Source organism: Megalopta genalis, chromosome 16 (assembly GCF_051020955.1).
Source record: "Megalopta genalis isolate 19385.01 chromosome 16, iyMegGena1_principal, whole genome shotgun sequence".
NCBI lineage: Eukaryota > Metazoa > Arthropoda > Insecta > Hymenoptera > Halictidae > Megalopta > Megalopta genalis.
In genome coordinates this window covers 4,157,098-4,182,526 of record NC_135028.1, presented here as the reverse complement: position 1 = coordinate 4,182,526, position 25,429 = coordinate 4,157,098, and the positions used below count along the sequence as shown (strand labels likewise).

The following is a 25,429-nucleotide window of genomic DNA, read 5'->3' as shown; positions in this document are numbered from 1 at the left end:
AAAAATTGATGGATATTGGTTGGGAATTGATGTTACACCCACCATACAGCCCTGATCTAGCGCCATCGAATTACCACTTATTTCGATCCCTGGACAAATCCCTTCGTGGTAAAACTTTGAATGATGACGACGCTGTAAAATCTCACTTAACTCAATTTTTGGCCGAAAAGCATCAGACTTTCTACGAGCGTGGAATTTTCAAGTTGTCAGAAAGATGGCAAAAGGTCATCGAACAAAATGGAAAATACATTACAGATTAAACTTCATTCCAAGTAAAAAAATTTTTTATTTGATTGAACAAATCGGCAATTACTTAGTTTGCCAACCCAATATATTCACTCTCCTGTGAAATATTCTTTTTAACCTTTTAGGTACGGCTGAATTCTGCGCGAGGCTATTTCTCTGGACGGCAGAGTCTGATGTGTACTGTACAGAGTCTGATACTATATATACAGGGGGTGTCCCAAAAATGTCTTGCAATTCGAAAGTGGCGGCTTCCTCGGGCCATTTGAAGCAACTTTTTCCTTTACAAAAATTTTCTCCGAGGCACCGTTAACGAGTTATTAACGAAAAACAGTGACCAATGAGAGGCGAGCTTAGCTGGCGCGAGGCGATCGAGCCAGTGAGCGGAATTGGTCGTACTCGATTCTTATTGGTCACTATCTTTCGTTAATAACTCGTTAACGGTGCCTCGTAGAACATTTTTGTAAAGGAAGAAGTTGCTTCAAATGATCCGAGGAACCCGCCATTACCGGATTGCGAGACATTTTTGGGACACCCTGTAGACTGTTGTAAATCGATGCGAAGACAAAAGAAGTGTGAAACAATGCATATGAAGACGATTATTTGGTTCAAACGATGAGCGAGTGAGCTACTAGAGCAAGCCACTATAGTGGCGCGTTGTCCAGAGAGATGACATCCGCGAAAGCCACTATAGTGGCGCGTCGTGCCTAAAAGGTTAAAACAGGAGCTATCATTGAATGTCATTGAAGTAATCGATAACAAAGCGTTCGTTAAACAGGAAAATATGAGAAACGAAGCGATATCTCCGACGTTTAATGAATTTTGACGCGGTAGAACATCGCGAAGAAAAATGTTTGTTACGTAAGTTGCGAAGCGCGAAGGGAAGCGTTGCGAGAGGACCATTCCTTTGCGGGAATGAAATTAAGACGCGGTGATACGGTAGCTGGAAACTCTCGCGTACGGTGGGGATCGCGCGTCTACAATATGTATTCGAGCTACCGTTTGCGTACATTCAAGCGGTAAGCAAATAGGCAAGTATTTGAGAAGGGCTCGTCCACAAATACGGATATGCAGCTTTGCGACGGCGACCCCGCGTACTCGAGAGCAAACAATCCCACAAGCCAACAAACGTTGGTATCGCTGTTCCCCTTCGGACCACGATACTTCAGACCGCAACAGAGTGGCCACGATACTACCCCCGATTCTGTGAAACTGTTAATCGTTCTTGCTTGACGGAGGGTGGAACGTAATTGTCGCGTAACCTAGAGCAGTCGATATGCTACCATTTGGAAACTCGATGTTACATCTTTATACGGCGATCAATGGCAAAGTTAATTAGATTCGTAATACGCTCGTGCTTGCCGTACCACTTTCCTCAAATGAGCCGTTTATTTTGAAAGTGGCATAAGTCACTTTGTTTTTATGTCGATATATTTAAGGGTTTGCGTTTTAACACGTTTAAAAATATGGATGCTAACTTTCGGGAAGATTTACTTGTATTTCTTATCTCAGGATACTGATATTTTTCTCAGTATAAATAATTTCGTATAAACATGAAAAAATCACCACTTTTCATTACGGTAATGTGACTTATGCCACTTTCAAAATAATCGGCTTAAATAGTACTTGTTTTAGAATTTTTCAACCAGACAGTTTTTGATTAGAACTTATTCGACTGTGATTATTTTTTCGAAGAAAATTTGTATTTATTAGTTGCCCGCGTTTAAACATTGATCACAAGTGAACCGAAGAGTCACTCCCGTAAAACTACAGCAGAAGTATAAAAAGGTTTGGTTTTGAAAAGAAAGACGGGATTTCTTATCCGCGCTCGACGCATGTGCTCGACGTATGCGTCAAACGCGTTTATACCAATGTAGTGGGACATAAGTATTTTTGTTTTCCAATACGTGATTTCGAAATGGTTATTTTCAACGTTTGCGTATAAAAATGTCGAAAAAGTTATTGACGATAAGAGTTAATCCGTCACACTCGAACAGTAACTCTGAGGCACCATTAAAAATTGTTATATCATGTTCCATAATCATTTTTACATTATTAATGTTGTTTCTATTTTTAAAAACTGTTGAAAGTGTAACCGTTTTATGAATCGTAACATTCAATTTTATATGTATAAAATGTACTGTCATATAAAATGGGAATATTGTTGATTAGATTAACTATTTTGGATGTAGACTTAAAATGGCTTCGAGATTAAGATAATGAGGATTAAGATAAAATTTACTTGTTCTTTACTCAATCAAAAATACTGCCTATACGTGTACTCGTTATCCAGTAAATGTTTCCTTACTAAAATGCTTCAATAATCCTCTTCGTCTAGTTTTTTGTATACATTTTTAATATCTCCTCTATTTCCAAAATAGAAAAAGTGCAATTCCGATCCATTTCAGAAAGTTATTTTACCTTTTTTACACACAGTTTTCTATTTGGTGGACGCTAATACGCTGAATACCAAATGCATCGTACGCAAATAGTATGCGAAGCATGCGTCTGAGGCTAACAAAAAATATCTGACCGCAGACGTTGCGTCCAATCGTAGGCGGCGAACGCGAACGGCCAGCCGTTTACGTCTGATGCTTATAAGTAATCCTACTTGCAGCACGTTGCACGCCGTGAAACAATTCAAACGCAGATACTTTTGCAGATCTCGATGAGTTCTACATTGCTCAAGAAAAAAATTGTTTTCTACTTTTAAAGATGTGCAGGAACGTATCATATAAATTAAAAGCCAACATGGCGAGCAGTTTCTTAAAAACGAATTCTTAAAAATTACCTTATTTTCAGCAAGAACTTTTTGCAAATACGGACTATTGCTCCAGTTTTAATAAGTTATGTAAGTTTTAATAAATTATGTAACAAAACGATTTGTTATAGCCAGACTGCGGACCATTATGCCAAATAAAAATTATTTGAATCGATTGTATAAAACAGGAGTTAAATAAAATTGTACTTTATCTTCCGGTAATTTTAAATAAACTGAAAGTCGCGTAACGACATTCATAAATTCTTTTGATGTCTTTCCCGCTTTGTATTTCATAGTAACCGATTTTTGCCATAAATGCGTAAAATTCGCAGTCTAGATATCTAGACCGCAGGCTTTTCTCAATTTAAATACGACGAATGTGCAATAGTAATTTTCCGAAACTTCTATTACTCTCAATTACAATTTCTGGATTCGAGAATTTGATGAGAACATAACGATCTGTCGCCTAGTTATAAATTATTCGAAATAAGTTAGTATGCATCGGCGAACACGTGTCAGAAAAAAATTCATTGTGAAATCAGTATTGTTTCGAATTGTGTATCAGAATTGTTTCGTTTCACAGAAGTATTTACATGTACTCGCTTCGATTACACTGTCCGACACGATTTTTCATTTCCTATAGCCACTATGAAATTCTTGTAGGGCTTCACTCCTCGATCGAAGATCCGGAAACCGAATTGCTCCATCACCATCAGTTTTCGAAAAAACCGAGCTTTTGTCAAAATTTTCGACAAAAATGAGGTATTGCATGAAAAGTGAAAACGTTAGAAAGTTCTAATAGGTGTTCAAAGATAGAGGAGAATTTCCGAAATACAGTGGCATGCAATTTATTAATTGTTTTTGGTCCTAAATAGCAATAAATTAATGTCGAAGTTTAAAAAGGTGACGACGTGAGCAGTTTCTGCGCAATATTTTTGTACTTTTACGAAAAGTTGTTTGTCCTGCACAAAAACTCTACTCAGGATCGGATTCTGTAGACATTTCTGAAGAAGAAACGGCCCGGTAAAAGTGTCGGAACGATGTACATTTTGAGTAGATCGAGAAAATGTTCGTCGGCAACATGTACACGACGTTTTGCCGCCATATCCTTCGCTGCTCGCTTCTCTCTGTCCGACAGGGCCGAAGCTATGCGTAATCGACACCGATGCAGGGATCCAATGGGGCACCTACTTTTTGTAAATATTATTTGAATTTTTTTTAGTACTTCAATGTTCGGCTTTTTTTACATATTTCTATGGATAGTAATCACCAAACTGTGATATATTTCACGAAAAAAATCACACCAGAGTATTTGCAGTGGGTAACGAAATATAATTAAACGCCATATAATTAAGTAAATATTTAAATATATATTTAACAATATGTTTCAAGAAGTTTAACGTTTTGAAAATGATTATTATCGTATTATCGCTATAATTTAAATGATAACTGTACACATGATATACTTGTAATTCGTATAAATTCAGAATAAAATGAATATTTTTTGTCCACTATTTTTCTTTTATTATTTCTCCATTTGAAAATTAATAATCTTACTTCTATATTCCTATTCTATATTCCATGTTTTTCGTACTTTTTAATTTATGATTCACAGTTTGGTGATTATTATCCACAGAAATATGTAAAAGAAGACAGCACATTGAAGTACTAAAAAAAATTCAAAGTAGCACGCCCCACACGCTAAGTGGGTGCCCCATTGGACCCCTCCGTCGGTGTTGATTACGCATAGCTCCGGCCCTGTCGGACAGAGAGAAGCGAGCAGCGAAGCATATGGCGCCAAAACATCGTGTACATGTTGCCGACGAACATTTTTTCGACCTACTCAAAATGTACATCGTTCCGACACTCCTATTTGGCCGTTTCTTCTTCAGAAATGTCTACAGAATCCGATCCTGGGTAGAGTTTTCGTGCTGAACAAAGAACTTTTCGTAAACATACAAAAATATTGCGGAGAAACTGCGCACGTCGACACTTTTTTAAACTTTGACATTAATTTATAGTTATTTAAGACCAGAAACAATTATTAAATGATATGCCACTGTATTCGAAAAACTTTCCTCTATCTGTTAAGACCGATTAAAACTTTCTAACGTTTGTACTTTCGATGCAATACCTCATTTTTATCGAAAATTTTAGGTTTTTACAAAAGTTCGTTTATTTAAAAAACTGAGGGTGACGGAGCAATTCGGTTTTCGGATTCTTGTTCGGGGAGTGAAGCTCTACAAGAAGTAGTGGCTGTAGGAAATCAGAAAAAAGTTTGATTTTGTCGGACAGTGTCATTAAATGCTCATATCTAATATTTTATCCGATTAATCGTTGCTTTAAATATCCCATTCATCCTTAACGTTTTCATTAAAAATTGTCTGGCCCGATTGAAACAGAGTTGCAGTAGCTCCCGTTGCAGTTACAAGAACGTTATTCGTATCAATGAAGGAACTGCATTAAACACGGAAATCTCAGTGGAAGTCCTCGCGTTCACGATCTTCGTTGAAGAAAGAAAGCACTGCATGGACGAAACTTCGTTGCCGTTTCTGAATTGTCTTATTCCAGGCGAATCGCTTTCCATTGAGCTTATTACAATTTTCATTCCATCTAGTACACACCGTTAATTTCTTGACTGGCAAAGAGGAATATTAAAACGAGTTCCCTGCGCTCGCCGCTACTGCTGTTTCGCTAACTCCATCCCCGGCGTACTCCTTTGTCCTTTGACTCGAGAGGAATCGTACACCGTGTTTGTCATTTCCCGGCTATAAATTCCATCCCTTTTGTGACTGCTAAGCTTGTTTGCTTCTTAGAAATTTGATTGGAAAATGGTTGCTGCGCCGGTTCTTTAAGTGCCATTTTCATGCCGGGGGCAACGCGTCTCCGCGCGTGTACCGCGCCGATTTGATTCGTCGATCCTGATTCACCTGTCCGCAATCTGACCCGAACACTTTGATGTTCTGTTTTAGAAGCAGAAATCCTCGGGGAAACCGATCTGCGAAGCTTTTACCGATCTACACTAGCGGACGGTATAAACGATCCCGTTCGAAAGCGAACAAACAAAAAGCCTCACAGAATCCTAAGCCCGAGAAAACCGTGTCTGACCCGATGGACCTAAGGAGGAACTCCACCATGAGTGATCGAGAACTGTGTGAAACACTGACAGACACACGTCGAAAAAAAGAAAACGTGTAGAAAGTTGAGAAACGAAACGTATAATCAAAAAGAAAAAAAAAATAATCGAAGGAGCAACGATCCTCGACCTTTCCAGTTTTTTTTCTCCTCGTCGTCGAAAAATCCCAGCAGACAATCTAGCACGTTGGTTAATTACACGGCTCGCTGACAATCAAACGGCGCGGCCCAGAGTCAGCGGAACGATCCTTCGAGTTCTCGTTCGATAGCCAAAAGTCACGGAGATGCTCCCGATTCGAAATCCTTGCGTTCCATTTGATTTACATTCGAACGTTCGTCGCCAATCGAAATGCCACGCCAAAATTGGAAAGGTCAACGCGTTTGCCATTTGCTCATATCAAAACTCTTAGATTAATTGACGACGACTTCAAGCCTCGCAGCGAGAAGCAACGGTCTCCCGGGTTGAATTTGCTTAATGTAAAGAGAAAACCGAAGAGACTCGCGGCGTACTCTCCCCCCGAGCCGACGCGCCGCGTACCGCGACTGAATTAAGTGCTGGAGATTAACGAAAATATTTACAAACAATCACGATTTTATACCGAATAGATAATTAATGTATAGTGTGAGGTTGCTAACGTTTTATCGTGTATGTACATACTGTGTAGTTTCGAGGGAGTGGCCCAGCCACGCCACCACCGCGCCGGAGTCCGTATGTTTCCGATTAACCTAAACGAAAACGTGTGAACGGCTCTCTCGGATCGAATGTTGTCTCCTCGTCACAGAATAATTCGGACCGCGATTAACAAGCCCACGAATTCCTTGGCGAGACACGCGAAAGAACTTATACGATAGACGGTTCTCTGTGTTTCGGCTCGTAAAACTTGCATCACGTGAATTACCGTAATGGTGGCGTCTCGGTTTCTTCCGGCCCGGGATTACCCTTTCAACCGACTCCTGAGTTTTCAATCTTAATTTTTCTTTGACTTGTAACTTCATAACTCGTCCGCGCCGTAAGAACGTTAATTAATTTTCTTGTTCTTTCGACCTGTTTAAGTAAGTACCACTCGCGATCCTAATTACCATCTCGTGCATACTTTTAATCACTTTGCCGTCTGTGCGTATCTCGTCTATTTTCATCGGCTTTCCTATTGCCCACGTGTTCGAGATTATCGTGTATTCTCACATTTCGGACTAGCCTATTTCTTCCTCACTTTACTTATAATGCAACTTCTGTTCTGTTCTTTCACGTCCCCTTTCTGTACTTTTGTTTTCCAATGCGTTCGCCATAGATGTGTCGTCCCTATTAACCAGTTAGCTGTTGTAATTTGCTTGAAAAGTAAGTTACCGTTTTTACATTTCCTTCATGTTTCGTTTAAATACAACACTTTTATCAAATATCTAATTTAATAAAGAATATCAAAGTTTATATCCTTCTTAACCAGTTAGCTGTTTTTCACGAGTATACTCGTCACGAAGGAATGACAGCATTTCGCGTTATGACGAGTCAAATACAGCTAACCGGTTAATTATTTATTTCGCGTATCGACAGACTGCCATTACATAAATTATTATTCATAGCGGTATCGAACTCGTTGGCTGACTTATAAAGATCGGGCAGAAATTCCGAGCGAAAACAATTTTCAATAAATGTTTCGTTCGAAATAGAGACGGTATTGTCCGATTAAATTGGTTTCGTTAGTTCGAACGATTGGAATTTAGAATTTTAGTTGAGAACAGATCGATACGCTGTCAATACGGTAATTAGAAACGGTCGCATTGCAAAACGTAGGGTTTAAGTGGATCACATACGATACGAAAGGACACGCGCACGATGTGTGACAGTTTAGTATGACATTGTTAGTTGTGTCGCAATGTTTCTTGCCTCTCTTCCTCTCTCGCCACGGATACGCAGGAGGTGAGCAACTTTTGTACTTTGTTTCCTCTACTTGTTGTGTCACAGCACCGGAATGAAATAAATTGTCAAGCATGAGTTTCTAAACAGCGTTCGTTCTGTACGACCAGTCCATTTCTGCTTATTTCAATAAACCCTGCTTTCTGTGCAACGATGAAAATAGATTTACAGACAACATACCAAAACCAAACGTTATTGATCTATGGAAACTGAGCATGTCGCATAAATTTGTACAATTAACCCTTTCGATACTACGAGCCACTATAGTGGCCCTCCATAAGATGCCACCGAGGTACTACGAGCCACTATAGTGGCCCTCCATAAGATGCCATCGAGGTACTAAGGGCCACTATAGTGGCCCTCCATAAGTTCGATCGTTTGTAGCGAATAAAGTCAGTGCTTACTGCAGAAAGCTAATTCACCTTATTTTTCTCTCAACAACGGATAAATAGATATGCCTTATTTTTTTCCATTTTGCTTAACTTCATTTGGATTAAGCCTTTTGCTACGGACGGGTTCTCCGCTGCGGTACCCCCGCAACGATCGGCGTCTTGTAGCGTGCAGCGATGTCGCAGCGCGCCGTCCAGCAGAAGTACCGCGGCGGAAAATCCGCCCGTAGCGAAAGGGTTAAAAGCAACATTATCAACCCTTTTCACTCGGACGTCCCCTCTCAGGAGATGAAACAGGACTTCTTGTAATTATGGTTTTTGTATTATGGCATTTTTTATGGTATTTCTCAGATCTAAAGTTTTCGTTGTACGAAACGTGAACCAATATAAACTCATAATTATTTTTGACGTTACATCGTTTTAGATTTTATATTCGAAATTTTGCACTCTACTTCATGAATAAATACGTTCGAGAGTTGCCAGTAGGTAATCAGAAAATCGTCCGAGTGCAAAGGATTCATATAGGAGGATTGAATGTTATAAAAAGAACTCCTATTTTTTCTATTTTCATTATTAGCTAACATCCCATGTAACGCAAAAATTGTTAAGAGAACCGGAGGAAACGGTTTCTCAAATAATTTCTTTTCTTTCAGCGAGCACCTTGCGAAACTACCTTACCTTCCACGTCAACTGGACTGTTCGTTGCTTATCCGTAGAAATGCAATAATCCCATTTCTCTTTTCCCTCGCAAAAATGAGAAAGCGCGCACCGTTCAAGCGAAACCAGCACGACCTGTAGCAACTCGAACTGCTTACCATCCACGCCTGATACCCCAAAATATCTCGAAAAGTTCTCCGGAACTTTCTTGCAACCAGTGCACGTTTACAGCAATTTCTTCCTAGAATAAAGAAGTCAGCTTCGTGTAATGACGCGTATCACCAGAACAAAAGAGCTGGAAATTCCTACGGAAATTCGTATGATCAAGGCTCACGATATTCAGACGGTTCTCCGGGAACTCGGCTGAACAGCCGTAGACAGCCTCTTTTTGTCAATTCTCGCAGTCCTCCAGGACATGGCAAGCGTTTCCGCGCGAGATTGCGCGAGGGCGCGAGATTTCCGCGTTTCCACTGTCGTTTCCAGATCCGGCCTGCACGTTCCGCGGTCGTAAAAAGTTATAACCTCGATAAACTTGATATCACGATTTCGTCGAGCAAAGGGCGGGTCGGGACGAGAGGCCCGCGGATCTGCTGGCACGCGTCATCGCATTTGGCTGACGTACACTGGCTCGAAAAGGTATGGACGTCTTTAATTTCCCTGTGATGCTATCGTACAAAGTGTAGCATATTACAATCTGTACACAATTTTTAATACTTTACGCTGTTGTCGAAATGTTGATAATTTATTACTTGAAAATAATACAAGAACATCGACGCACCAGTGATGTAAAGTACATGCAACGGTGTCGCAATTGTTTTGTTATTTACGGAGATATAGGAAGGGTTATATTTTCAGACATATTATTCATTGTTGTTATTATTCTTTATTCGACGAGCGTTGTAAGCCCTTTTGACGCGGACAGTTTATACACAGACGAATCTCATACAGGGATAGATAAGGTAGACAGAGAAATATTAACACGTTCCGTGCCGAGCTTTTTTTACTCGAATCTTCACACTTTGATATTTGACTAAAACTTGATGTATTACGTGCAATTATTAATTCTCGTACACATAACAACGTAACAAAAACTTATCAACGCCCATTCTTGCGGTGGAAATTGATTCTTCGGTTCTAAATTTCTTGTAAACAATTTGTTCAGTTCACTAAGGAAACATGCAAGCGTGTACCATCGATGGTACACGTGACACGGAACGTGTTAAAGATATTAAAATGGTTTTTAAACTCAGTTTCCTTGCAATTCTAGCCATTTTGGTTGTTCAATTTTGATACTCTAGTAATGTCCTGCTTCTATTAGTATGAAAAAGTTCAATAATACGCAGTGATTTACATGGTACTTTTAGTTTAAACAGTTCTAATATAGACGAACTATCAACTATGCCATTTATGGTTTTGTATATGAATTTATTAATAGTTTCGTCAAATAAAATGATCTATTATTTAATCTCTTTACATTTACTACAAAGTACAGCAAATTCTCTCGAATTGTCCCTCAGCTTGTAATAAAAACTGGACAACTTTTTATTGTGAACAACTATAAACACGAGCCGCAAGACATAAATAATCCTGTTTCATCTTCCGAAATTGTCGATTTTGTTTACAAACTGCGGGTCAATTGGAGAGAGTTTACTGTACTTCTATGTAGAATATTTAAAAATGAGAGAAACCTCTTTTATCTCTTCAATTTTTTTGGAAAAGGATCCCTAAAAGTAGTAATTCGTAAACAAATTTTCGATCTAATCATAAAACACTCTTGCCGAAGCAACTGGTATAGCAACAAAGTAATTCAAGAATTTCAGAAAAATATTTAAATTCAAAAGGGTTTTATAATTGACGACACAAGAAACCTAGAAATTAATTTCTGCGACAGAAAAATGACAGAAATATGCTACATTTGTATGTTAAACGATCGGATCATCCTTATCTCGTGGACCATAGTTTCATCGACAATCACTTCACCGATACGATTTAATCGATGCTTAATTTTGCTAACAATATGAAACTTGTTTCCTCGACAGTGTTTATAGATTTGTCGTCAACTTCTATTACGCACAATGATTACCGTTCGTTACAGTTCCTTGGTAACATTCTTGTTAAAAATGTTGTTTATGTTACCAACTTCTCTCTCTATTCCCCACTTGTTAGTAATATTACATTAAAACTCCAGATCTAACTCCTAATCAGCATTTTTCTTTCACTTTCTACAAGGAGCATGAAACGATTTTGAATAATTATCGAGCAACGGTAAAAATGTTCTGAAGATCAAAAATTAATATCATTGTAGATGGGTCTCCGAAACAGCATTTTTATCACATTAATAAAGTGAAATTTTTTATGACGTGTAACAATAACAGCACCTACATGTATGGACGGACGGCTCCGAAGTCCATTAATGTTACAATGTAAATCCATTAACTTTAAAATTGAGACAAATAAGAATTTTGCAAATTAGCCGTAAAAACATAATATTGCCACTAATAATGCAAAGCACAGATTTTATTATAATTAGCTGAAAATAAATTGATATTAATATCTAATTATTTTATTATATTAATATCTATATATTTTCTTTAATTTTTATTTTCTTCTGTAATTTTTTAAATTTTATTCAGTCATTTCGTGGTCAATATAAGTACTGCTATCTGTTGTTCACTTATGAAGAAATCGACTGTATTCACTTATCGACCGATACATTTAAAAAGCACTGAAAATATTTGTGCCATAGCTCGGAATATTTCATTCATTTAATTCATTAGCAACAACTAAAAATAACGAAATACTTTTCCTCTGTATTATAAACGTACATAAAATATGGACTTTATAACATGCCAATAGCTGTATTTAAAAAAACAATACATATCATTTGCAAACACGATTTCTTATGTTATCTCGTCTTAATTTACGTTAACCATTTTCAGAATTTATTTTAAGATTAATAACTATACGATGTATCCTATTTTATGTTTCATGTTATTAAAATAAAAACTGTCTTATTTTATGTTTTTGATTATCCAAATAAAATATTTTAGTTTAGATTATCAGAACTTTAAATTACCAAAATAAGCTATTCTATTTTACGTTGTATATTATCAAATTAAAATATTTTATCTACTAAAATTTTATATCCTACTTGAAACACTATTTTATTTGAATTCTAAAGAATCTATTATCTAAAATAGTATTTTAAATATTTTCTCTATAAATATTACCCAGCTCTTATTGTCGTAATAAGTAGACTACGTATCTTTGTGTAGAAGGGAAATTGTGACTGTATTACTTACAATTACATTAAATTCTCTCCAATTGTCCCTCAGCTTGTAAACAGAAATGGACAATTTGAAAAGAGGAGCCTCGTGGCTCATTGTTATGGTTGCCGACATTCGGCGACTATAAAAACGAGCTGCAAGGCTCGAATAATCGTATCTCCTCTTCCCGAATTGTCCATTTTTCTTTACAAGCTGAAGAACAACTGGAGAGAATTCACTGTACTGTACAGAGATTAATGTCTTCTCCTATATTAACCCTTTGCAGTCGAATGGCGACTATGCGACGCCACTAAAAATTGTTATGTCACGTTTGAAAATAATGTTAACGTTATCAAATTTTCTTTATATTTATGAAACTCTCAATAGCGTAATTGTTGCACAAGTTACGAAATTCTATTTCGTATAAAATGGAAACACTATAGGTCAGAAAAGCTATTTTAGATTTCGAGTTAAAATGACTCCGACTGCAAAGGGTTAACTTCGATAAGTTACGGAGAACACAAGAGTATTTTTAGAATCGTCGAAAGTTTCGTCTGCTATATATTTGACGCGTGTATCATTGTCATAAGTGCACGAAGATTCGCAGTTCCGTAACAAGTAGACGACAAGTAAAAATTATCGAAGGAACGCTGGCCAATAATCTGAACGCGTTGGTACGTAAATATCGTCGGTGTCGACGATATTGCATTGGTGAAGCGGTTGGCGATGAAACGGTTGCGAGCGAGTGATCATGCCCGAAGCGATCACGAAGGAGACGACACTGCCATACTTTCTTGACCCACTGTAGTAGACCGTTGATGGGCTGGTCGGCATTGAGAGACGTCTGGAGCGTTGGTATTCGTCGCACTTTCCAGAAGTCCGTGTGCTCGGAGATGGCGAGCGAGCTCCGCTACGCCCTGGACTGCGGCAACGGCACGAAAAAGCCGGTGAAAAAGCCGCTGTGCCGTCGCGAGAGGGAGCAGTCCAATCTGTCGATCGTCTCCGAGGAGGGCAAGTACCCGGCGTGCAACAAGTACAGGCACTTCGTCGGGAAAGCGCCGCTAACCTGAGCCCAAAACGATCAAGACGGACGGGAGAGCGACGCGACGGATAATCCGATCCCCGTTCCAACGGACTAAAAGACGCGATCGATCAGCGATGAAAGCAACGAGGCGCGAATCCAGCCGACTACCGGTCTAGACACCCTAGACCCTAGACGAGCCGAGGCGACTCGCCTCTCGACTTTCCTTTTTCCTTTTTATCGCAACAGTTTCTGCCGTCACTTTTTCGCAGCCGGCGAACCGAGGCTGTACGCAGTAGGTCCCACGGCTATGCAGTCCGCAGGATCTACACCGGTCAATCGTTAATCGAAGCTCGTTGAGAATTGATTGTACCGCGCGGGAGACATTGGCGCGCAGCTCGTGCGGAAGGGTTAACGAGAAGAAGGTAACACGACCTGGCCTTCTTTGTCTCTCGTCGAGTCGCCCGCGGTCATGGTAGCCAGAAGATTAACCAGGAGAGAGACCACTGGGGAACGGAACGAGCGTTCCTATCCTGATAGGATAAGGCTCTGCGTCGCGTTCGTAATTCAGAATTACAATGTACACCAGTTATCCTCCTCTGTACGGGAGGCCCGGCGCGTCAAATGACTTAGCCACCCACTCCTTCGATGCGAAATCTGGCCTAATATCCTGGCTACCGATGCTTGCGACGGATACGGATGTTCTTAGCACGAATAGGATCGATGGTTTACGATATCTGTGGTATCGATTCTTGTGATTTCTGTTTTGGAAATTATTGGCGCGAAATATCACAGATTTGAATCGATTAAATTCAATCGATCCCGTTACAATCGGCCGAATAAAGTCGTAGAATATTCAACATCGCGTTCGTTCGAGTATTCGTTGATCAAGTACGTTATTAAGAGATAACGTTTCTTTAATTGTCATAAAAGCCGCGCGATTCGTTTCACGGGTTTCTACGAAGTGTTTCTACGGCGAACGCGTTTCATTCATTAACGAGTTGAATGGCGCGTCGTTGTCTCCCGCGCGACATGTCACGGGCTCGGGTCAAACCTTCCATTAAATGTATGCGTGGGCGTCATGCGAACGAAAGTGTCACCGAGCGAACTCGAGGTGAATCGATATCATCGACCACGTTCTTAATTTCTCAAGAAAGTATCCGTTTATTACACGAAATCGAGGAAAGAAGGCTGTACAAATGTCGCTATCTGCTCGGCGATCGTTCAGATACTCCGATTTAGTGTAAATAATCGTATTAACCGTTAAGATTACGAAATTACACGATCGCGTCTCTGCCACGGCGTTGTATTATAGGACGTTCACGGGGAACGCATCTAATCGAACATATTCGTACGTCTAGCCACAACGTGTTTCATGATTTCCATACTGTAAAATAAAATGTCTGTGAAGTGTTTCCGTTTCGACGATTATATCGACGCTTCATCGGGTGTAGATAGGACAAGTGACTTTATATATAAATATTTTGTTGTTGTCTTTTTTTTTCGTGCATCAAGGAATCCATTCTTCCGTCAGTGTTCGAATTTCACCGAATCCCACCGATCTGTCCGCGCTATACTTATCGGTGCATCGAGCGTGACTGAATTAATTCTTTGAACTGCGTTTTATGTACTACGCTCCGTAATCGTACTCGCTAATGTACTAACGAAGGGACAACCTGACCTAATGTTTCGTTTACCAAAAACGAACGCATGAATGTAGGGAAATAAGGTAACGATGGGAACTTGAAAGTTCGACTTTCGGTAGCTGCTTCAGAGAGTACAAGCCCGACAACAATGCAGCAAAAGTTTCTACTCCCGAGACGAAAATTCGCAAAACTCTGGTCTCAAGCGAATACGAACGCCTCTGCTTGTCTCGATAGTAACTTTAACGGGGCACGTAGCGTAACACTTGGTATTAATTTCGGTGGGGTACTCTGTGGTTATTCGAACTTTGAAAAATCGATTTGCTTTTTACCGTTAATTTTGCACTTCTTGCAGACGATTGGTTTCCCAAAAAATTGTTCGCACGATTTACTGTACGCTATCCAACGCTACCTTTATCGTGCGGTAACTTTAAGAATTTTCAATATTTTCACGATTATCATTCTTAATTACTCGCCGGTGTGTCTACGAATAACTGTGGAAAATATTCGAATGAGTTATTCAATGCTGCTGTGTATTTATTTAGGACGCACGACGACCTTTACGCAGAGTGGCATTATTAAATGAACAGTTTTACTTTTTATTTAAGCATTGTTGCAATGCAGCAATATTTTATTTACAGTTTCTTTCTCCTTATAAAAATTTATGGAAAAGTTGTGTAACACGTTCTGAACCTCCCCGAATATATCGAAATAATAAATATAATTTTGATCCGTCGAAAATTCTGATTGTGAACAGATGAAATATTGAAAATAAAAATTATTTCGATTCGATGGGACATTTAGAGGAAGGCTGATCGAAAAATACCGTAATAATATCTTGTGTCGACCCAATACGGCCGATTGCAGTCTTTCGATAGTCCTCGTTGAATCGCTCCGTGTTCGAAGGATTAAGTCAGATTTCGAGTTAACAGAATAAACAGAAAGTCGATTTTGCAGCCAGCACGTTGCTATTCGCGAACGCCACGAACTGAACAGTATTAATTTCCGTCTTCCCTCTCTTACGGCGTAAACAGGCTTGAATGTCGTACGTGCACAGGTGCCCCGGCAGAATGATCGATTTCCGGGCGCAGATAGATCAGTGGGATGCAATTAGCCTCGATATTTGGAACGTTCTATGCTCGGACCTGGCTGTCGTGCCCGGTAATTTCGGGCCCCCGGTCTGACCTCTGTCACCGTTTTGCGAACTTTCCGTCATTTTTTACTCTTGACTCAAGTATTTACCCTGTCGACGTACACCGACGAAATCGAACCGTAAACGTACAAACGCTGAATATATATACACATTAACGACGCACCGAGCGTATTCAAACACGTTATTGTAAATATTGTCTGTATCACGACACTACGTTCACGTCGTAACGAGTTTGTTAAGAGCCTATTGATTATACTTCTTACGTAAAAATGTACTACGAGCATCATATTAAACGTGAATAAACTCATCGTCTGTAAATTCTAATTGTTCGTCTGTTTTATTGGTGATTTTTCTTCGCCTTCTCACCTTTTCCTCATCCGTTTAGTAAATACGTAAAATCCTCCACAGTCCACTTGTTAATCTTCGCTGTCACGCTAGGTTGAAATGTCACACATTCTTCCTTCGAAAATTTCAAATATTGTCTTGAGTAGAGTGAAATTGAAAATTAATTCAATGTACTTGAAAGCGAGCGAGAGAGAGAGAAAGGAAGAGAACGAGAGAAATAAATAGAGAGAAAAAGAAAGAGGGAGAGAAAGAGAGAGAAAAAGAAAGAAGGAGAGAAAGAGAGAGAGAAAGAAGGAGAAAGAGAGAAAGGGAAAGAGAAAGAAATAGAGAGAGAGAGAAAGAAAGAGGGAGAGAAAGAGAGAGAAAAAGAAAGAGGGAGAGAAAGAGAGAGAAAAAGAAAGAAGGAGAGAAAGAGAGAGAGAAAGAAGGAGAAAGAGAGAAAGGGAAAGAGAAAGAAATAGAGAGAGAGAGAGAGAAAGAAAGAGGGAGAGAAAGAGAGAGAAAAAGAAAGAGGGAGAGAAAGAGAGAGAAGAAGAAAGAGGGAGAGAAAGAGAGAAACAGAAAGAAGGAGAGAAAGAGAGAGAGAGGAGGAGAAAGAGAGAAAGGGAAAGAGAAAGAAATAGAAAGAGAAAGAAAGAAAGAGGGAGAGAAAGAGAGAGAAAAAGAAAGAGGGAGAGAAAGAGAGAGAAAAAGAAAGAAGGAGAGAAAGAGAGAAACAGAAAGAAGGAGAGAAAGAGAGAGAGAGGAGGAGAAAGAGAGAAAGGGAAAGAGAAAGAAATAGAGAGAGAAAGAAAGAAAGAGGGAGAGAAAGAGAGAGAAAAAGAAAGAGGGAGAGAAAGAGAGAGAAAAAGAAAGAAGGAGAGAAAGAGAGAAACAGAAAGAAGGAGAGAAAGAGAGAGAGAGGAGGAGAAAGAGAGAAAGGGAAAGAGAAAGAAATAGAGAGAGAAAGAAAGAAAGAGGGAGAGAAAGAGAGAGAAAAAGAAAGAGGGAGAGAAAGAGAGAGAAAAAGAAAGAAGGAGAGAAAGAGAGAGAGAAAGAAGGAGAAAGAGAGAAAGGGAAAGAGAAAGAAATAGAGAGAGAGAAAAAGAAAGAGGGAGAGAAAGAGAGAGAAAAAGAAAGAAGGAGAGGAAGAGAGAGAGAAAGAAGGAGAAAGAGAGAAAGGGAAAGAGAAAGAAATAGAGAGAGAGAGAAAAAGAAAGAGGGAGAAAAAGAGAGAGAAAAAGAGAGAGAGAGAAAGAGAGAGAAAAAGAAAAAGAGAGAGATGTCGGGTTCTAGCAAAGGAAACGATGTTCCAAAATGTTCGAATTATATTTTCAAAAATTTCGTTCTCGATACTATTGCTAATTTATGAGTGAAAGTTGTTTGAAAATTGAATTAGGTCTGCGCGATCCAATTTGACATACATACGTGTTTCTCATAGGAAGTGTAACAGCGGAGGGTTAACAACGAAAAGTGCAATGTGTCAAAATTTGTTGTACTAACATGAAATTCGATTTGAATATGTACATATATACAGTGGCTCCAAAAAGTATTCCGACACTTTTAAAACGGTATAAGTTTTTTCAAACTGGAGCAAATGACTTGAATTTTTTGGAGATGTTAATCGGACTAGTTTACTGCACACTGACTAAAATATTTCTTTCTTTTTACATTTTTCTACTACTTGGAACGATAAAGAAATAAAAAACTTCACGTTTTTGCAACTTTTTTTTATCTGACCCCATGACGAAACTTCTCTGTATGACACACCGCTCGATTCCGACCCCTTGAAATAATGGAATAAAAAATCGATGGAGCATATGAAAGTGGATGTAAAAGTTCTACCCATATTGTTGGAGATTGTTCGTTAGAAATTCACTGTTACGTAAAAATCAGCTGTGAAAAAGGAAAGTTTATTCGAATGCGCGTGTTTTAACAGTTGGCATCCATGTTTCACATGCAGGAACAGTATTGTTACTGATTGTAGCAGTCGATGAGACGCGTGTGCGGTTTTCTCAATCGAACTTTTTACAGCGAAAGTAAACCAAATTTAATTCTTTTTGTACATACTATAAGAGTGTAGATAGTAGGTAAAACTCAAGTCTTCGTCTTACATACGGGTAAGTAAAAGAAGTGCGACGAATAATAGAAAAGTGGTAAAATTGGTTTTAAGCCGTAAAAGTGGTAAATAGAGAAACACAATCTGTTGTTCTTACTTTGCACATCAATAATGAAAGGGGCCAACTTGGACGGTTTGATTGAATAGAAGCAAGTGTGTTAGAAACGTTCCTTTCTTTTACAATTTCTTTCACAATTATATTGTTACTATAGGTGAATATGTAATTAATAGCTGTCTCGCAGACCAGCAATAGTAGTTAAGGGTTAAGGAAGAAACAGTTGCATGAAGAAAAAACAAAGTTACGGTAAGTGTGGGTATTACTGCGGTATTTTGTAAAGTAATAAAATCGAACATTTTATAGTGTATAATCTTCTAAAAATGTATCTTATAATTTTTTACGTGTTTAATATCGATAATTAATGCAGCAATCGCAGTTTTAATTCATTTATTGACTCTTCATTTGATTTTGAAAATGTTAAGTCTTATGAAATACTCGTAATGGTAGTTGCGAATGGCATTTATATTTTGATAATTAATAATAAACTATTCATTTTAGTGTTATTTTTAGATAAAGTAATCATTACTTTGATAAAGAAGTGACGTACAATGTCGCTATCATCTATCCTCAAACATTATTTATTAACACAGTATTTGGCGCATACTACTTAACTATGTGTATATGAGCCGTTTATTTTGAAAGTGGCATAAGCCACTTTGTTTTTAAGTCGATATATTTAAGGGTTTGCGTTTTAACAAGTTTAAAAATATGGATGCTAACTTTCGAGAAGATTTTTCTCAGTATAAATAATTTCGTATAAACATTAAAAAATCACCGCTTTTCATTACGGTAAAGTGACTTATGCTACTTTCAAAATAAACAGCTCATACACTACTGCAGTGCTTTACTGAACTGCGTACTTTAACCTATACAGTGCAGTTCTTGATAAGCCGGTGAGAACACGTTCGATCGTAGAGTACCTATACCTAATTTGTAAAGTGCTATAGTGAGAATATCTTGATCCCATAAATTGTAGCTATGTGTGTACATTTAAATGATAATGGGTTATGTCAACCTTGACACGCAGTAATCGGAACGTCCGCAGTATTTAGCTCGCAGTAATAGATACATAACCGCAGCTTTCATAAAGCTAATATTTTTGAGAAAAGTAAATATTCAGATTCAAGAATGGTAAGTGTAGCTCAGCATGTCGATTGATTCGGATAAAAGGTTTTATTTTCTCTATCAAAGTTCGTCTTCATTGAGAAACCACAGTAATACCTACATTTACCCTAATCGAGAAGAAAAAAAGGTTGTAGCAAAAAATGCATGCAGAAGAACAAAAAACATTAAAAATGAAAGAATGCGATTGTACAGTTCATAATGCTAATGTTGTAGAGTTTAAAGTATATATGTTTCTTATTAACAAATATAAAAGAATGAAAGAGGAAATAAATTATTCATTTAAACCCATTCTCGGAAAATTAAAAGATATAATGATAAGAGACATATCTTACATTCAATAAACGAATAGGGTCACTGAATATGGTACACAGGAACATTGTACGAAAACGGTATTTCATAATAGGTATATGCTCGTACTTTACTAATCTACTCGTATTATTTTCTATTCATGTTAAATAAATATTTAAAAGTTCATTACGTTATCTGGGAACAATAATATAAATATTCTGATAATCTTGTGCGCCCTGAAAAGCATAGCATAACAGGCACCTTGACATAACCTTAACTCATTAGTAACCTGAAAAATTCATCAAAATCAGATGACATACGCTTAAGCTACAGGCATTAAGAGACATGAAAATCTGAAGCTTTCTTATAGTGATGGATAAAAAATGATAAAAATCGTGAAGAAGCTGCGATTTTCGCGATTTTTAATTTTTTGCAACAACGTCAATTCATTTCGATGAAATTTTCAATATACAGATCTATAAAATGCATTATTTAAATCTTTGTTAGAAGCTCAAATAAAAAAGTCGAAAAAACATGAGTACTTCGTTCTTGTTATGCCAAATAATAGCGAAATTGAAGACAAGTATTTTAGTCATTGTACAGTAAACTAGTTTCTCTAACATCTCCAACGATTCAAGTTGTTTAGTCCAGTTTGAAAAAAGTAATACCGTTTTAAAAGGTAACCGAACACCTTCCTTTACCCATTGTATGCACACACACACACACGCACACACACACACACACACACACACACACACACATCAGATGTTTGATATAAAATTATTCAAAGTAACAATAACAATTAAATTAAATTTCCAAATTAACAAGGAATAATTTTAAACCATAAAATCTTTATTTAACTCGACATTATAATTTATTTTCTGTGCGTACACAAGAATTTTTAATACAAAAAAATCGAATGACATATAGTTTCTTTTGACAGTCAAAGTGAAACAATTTGAACATTTAGTTATAGTTCTAGAATAATTGATTTATATCGCTCAATAGAAATATCCGATACCAATTTTATTTACTATTCTACTATGCTTTAAGAACTGCTTTCAATGAATGTCGTACCGTTGCATAACAGAAAAATTGGTTAGTACGTCTACATTTATTAATGAATCGTAAATCATTTCCAATAACACGAGAAATAACAAGCACGTTTTTCAAGGTATTGGAATGAAATTTAGCAACGGTCTATCACAATAGAGCTATTCTTAGAAAACAAACAATGCCTCATTTATGGCATTTCCGGGAATTTACGTCTTATTTTGTTAATGCTTTAAGCAGGGAAACCATCCGTTAGATCTCCGGTCTCATGAAAAGCCCTCGGGATTTATTCGTGGCAGGTTCACAAACGCTTTCTACGCGTTTCTGTGATTAATTGCCAGCTGTCGGGTTCTTTCGTTCAAACAGAAAATTATTCCAGGCGTAATATACTTAACGCGCGGCCATAATCCCCTCGTTGATTACGACAGAGAACTTCTAGCTCCGTCACGGCCACGTAATTGGTCCCCGGGAAGTTCTACTTTTACATCAATTGCCGCAGCCTTCACTCTTCGTTCTCTTGATTAGAGAACTAAATCCCAAACCGCTAACGTAACTAATTCACTAATGTATCCAACTTCCACGCCTCTCGCCTTCTCTTTGAACCTCGAACGGTAACCATTTAATTTACTTTGTCCGATCTCCTCGCGTTTCCCGATGCTTTCTTCTCCTGTGTGCTCGTATCTGCGTTTGCGGATTTACATGCGGAGAAACACCGCGCGGCTTGTCACCTACGCAGATGCATCGGTTCCCGTTCGTTGTCTGCGACCGTCGAAGAAACATTTGATCGGAAACATAAAGAGAATGTGTAATAACGAAGAACGTAATGTAGGCAAATTTTTCGATTATTAGGAAGTAAATTGCGGTACGTACCTTCGGATATAATTTATTTATCGTCAAGTTAGGGTTTAAGCAATATTTCTCGGTTAGTAAGTTTTTCGAATTTACGTTGAGGCGAAGAAGAAATTCAATTAAAAAGTTAGACTGCAGATCATTAGGCAAATAGATACTTTTTCCACTGCTAAAAGTAATCGTTCGAATTACACAATTATTACAGTAGAACTCCATTTATCTGAAGTCCATTTATTGGAACGAAATTTTGAGCAATGCCCGACGTAATGAACTTCTGCAGAACCAGAAGGAATTATGTGAACGCCTAGATATTGCGAACGTGAACAACTGTAAACTCAGCAATAATTGAATTAGATCAGTATCTAATGAGGATTGTGAAAATTAATTAGTTCCTAACTGACATCCTGCATTCTTTATACATTTTTTAGTTATACGTTTAAAGTCGCAGCTAGACAAAAAAGAATACAACTTTACAATGTTCGAAAAATGTGAAGGATTTGGCTTTAACAAAGTCAAATGGAAGTAATTAATTTTGTAATTCTGTTTACATTTAATAAACACACATTATGGATCTATTTATTAATATTAACACTTCTGTTTCATTATATATACAGAGTGTTTCATTTAAAGGAGGGCACTCAAATATCTCTGTTGTTTTTGAAGATATTGAAAAACTTTATTAACAGAAGTTGTTCAGATCAGGAAGATCTATGATATAGTGGCAACAATTGTTTTACAATTGGAGAATTTTCGGAGATTTCAGGGTTACCTCCTTGTGATCATATGTTTTCTTATACATTAGATTAATTAATCTTCTTATACATTATACATTAGATGATGCAGCGCGACATTTTGTATACAATAAGCGATCTAAATTTTTACGGAATATTAGCGGGAATATTATACTGGACAATAGCTAACACATTGTTTTCTAAAATTATGTAAGTTACCGAGATCTGCAAAATGCATTTTCTAAATTTTCGATATAGGCTCACATAAAAAAAGTTGAAAAAGCATCATCATATAATTCTTTAATCAAATCAACCAATTACATTTTTTTATGTTATTCCGTTTTAAAAGATGTACAAAAGATGTAAACAGTATCCACATTGAAAAATGATTAGTTTAGCAGGCATTTAGTGTTATTATCCGAGGGAAGTACATTTACGGATAGTGAAGACATTAATATGCATACTATGCACTTTCGGACACAGCAAAATCCATATTAAAATTCACAAAATTGTATTTAAAATGTCTGCTAATCTAATAATTTTTCCACATACATAGGTAAATACTTTTCCATGGAAATTGTCGAGCTGCATTAACTAATGTATAAAAAAAATGTTTTAATTTTAATTCACTTGATTAGAAAAGTGAAGGTGAACTTGAAATCTCCGAAAACTCTTCAGTTGTAAAAAAATATGACCGCCACATTATAGATCTCCCAGAATTGAACAACGTTTGTTAACAAAATTTTTCAAAATCTGCAAACATAACAAAGATACTTATGTGACTATCTTTAACTGAGACACCTGTACACAGTATTTCATGTTTATTAAGCAATAAAAAATAAATACACCTGGTATATACGTTGTTTCAAGAACACGTTATTTATCACGAGTTATCGAATTATTGTCCTCATGCTCGTAAAGAGATGTAACTATTGTTATCATCTGAGAAACGAATTCAATGTTTGATTACATTTATTTACCTGGACGCGAATTCCAGTTGTATGAACGAAAAGTTACGATTAGTGAGAATAATCAGCGGGCTCCTACTATGTGAACCTGATCATCTCCCGCTGTGCTCATATAAATGAAGTTCCACTCTGTTACGTGAGAATTTACAGTGCTGCAAACATTTTACTTCAAATGAAAACAATTATAGTACGTCAAAGTACTTCGCTGCTTCTGCTTTCGCCAAGATTTCGCAGTTCCAAACAGGAATGTTTGAAGGAAGAATTGTAACAAAAGCCGAAACGAGAGAGAGAAAGAGAGAGTGAGAAGGTAGGGAGGGTGGAGGAGAGAGAGAGATAGAGAAGGAGAGAGAGCTAAAGCAAAAGATAGCTCCTTGAAACTGTTACGAGAAGAAACGTACCTAAAAAGTAAGTTTATTCTGCGAATAAGCTGAACATAGTGTCAAAAGTAATAGTCGTCCATCTTGGTTTTACGTCGCGTTCTTGTCGTGTACCGCGCCTTTACCGGGAAAATAACTACACTTTACAGCGTGCCGTTAACTGCACTGCCGTTTCCATAAATTTTTCTAATCTGAGTTCTGCGTGTAGAACGAGTCTCTGAGATAAAGAACGAAAAACAAGAACGTGAACCCACGTGATGCACGATCGCTCGCATGCGCGATATATTTAAATTACTTCCAAAAATATATTCAAGCAGAGAATTCGTAGTTTCTGCAAGCTGCAATTTTAAACTTTAAACGAGAGAAGAGCTTGCCGCAACAATAAACCCAACGAGTAACTAACAAAGCGTACGAATGTCGGTCCGATATGAATCCTTCGGCGATACAATTGAAACAAGACACGAACATTTAGAAGAGCACTATTTAAATATGAACCTTTGCACTCGGATGTAACGAGAATATTAGATTAAGAATTTTGTTTCGTGAAATCTACATCGGTGGAGTAATTATTTCCAGTGTTATACCATTTTATTCGGAGCGCTACTTATGTACTTGCTGCTCAACACGTTCCGTGCCACGTGTACCATAAATGGTACACGTTAAACTTAACCATCAGGCCACGTGTACCATAAATGGTACACGCGGACATATTTATTTAAAGCGCTGAAGACATACATTTTGTGACAAATTTGATTGTATAAAATATATTTCCACCAAAAGGATGAGAGGCATTGTAAAAAATGCTGTATAGAACAAAGCACATAAATTTGTTTAATCGTTATATACACAATAACTATTAATTACAATGTTTGACTTTTTTAAAGCAAGAGCTGCATAAAAACGGTTGATTCGGGCAATCACTACTTATCTACCGATGATATAATGAAATATTATGTGATAATGTATCAATCTTTAGTCAAAACATCAAATGGCCTGAACGACAAGTTAGGCAAAAATGGCTTGGCACGGAACGTGTTAATTTGCGATTAAATACGCTTCAGTTGCCGGGAGAATTCTCCGACTGCGATGGGTTAAATAATGTTTGAAACGTGTGTTGGAAGATTCAAGTACGACTTGGAAGCTTGGTAGAATAGATATCGAATGAACGTTCGTTGTTACGTAATACTAAAATGTACAGAATTCGGATGTTCGTCGTACCAGATGTCGAAGAATGAAATTAAGTCGATGAAAAGCGAATGAAAAACGTAGTACGTACGAAACCTTCGGACGATCCGCGTGTCGTCGGAAAAGCTCCGATGGCGGGTCTAACAATAAGTCGGGACCCGAGACCGGGGTG

General features: G+C 37.7%; 1 protein-coding gene and 1 long non-coding RNA gene across 7 annotated transcripts in view; one reads left to right on the top strand and one right to left on the bottom strand.

Annotated features, from left to right (window-relative positions):
- The window catches only part of KaiR1D (Kainate-type ionotropic glutamate receptor subunit 1D), an 819,478-nt gene extending 802,974 nt beyond the window's left edge, over nucleotides 1-16,504 (top strand). For 4 of the 5 annotated variants that reach the window (XM_076526910.1, XM_076526909.1, XM_076526907.1 and 1 more), the window contains one exon: nucleotides 13,239-16,504. In XM_076526910.1, the coding sequence (XP_076383025.1) occupies nucleotides 13,239-13,433 (195 nt within the window). In that variant the 3' untranslated portion in view covers nucleotides 13,434-16,504. Of the gene's footprint in view, nucleotides 1-5,976; nucleotides 10,563-13,238 lie in introns of those variants that run through there. The other variant, XM_076526911.1, reaches the window with a different exon arrangement.
- A 4,421-nt stretch (nucleotides 16,505-20,925) lies between these two features.
- LOC117227166 (uncharacterized) lies at nucleotides 20,926-25,325 on the bottom strand. Of its 2 annotated transcripts, XR_004492003.2 has the most exons (3): nucleotides 23,708-25,325; nucleotides 22,018-22,165; nucleotides 20,926-21,906 (listed from the first exon to the last, which is right to left on the bottom strand). It is a non-coding gene; the product is annotated as an uncharacterized LOC117227166 (long non-coding RNA). The 2 variants fall into 2 exon arrangements; XR_013034955.1 differs by having other exon boundaries at nucleotides 20,926-22,165.
- Nucleotides 25,326-25,429: the final 104 nt, after the last annotated feature.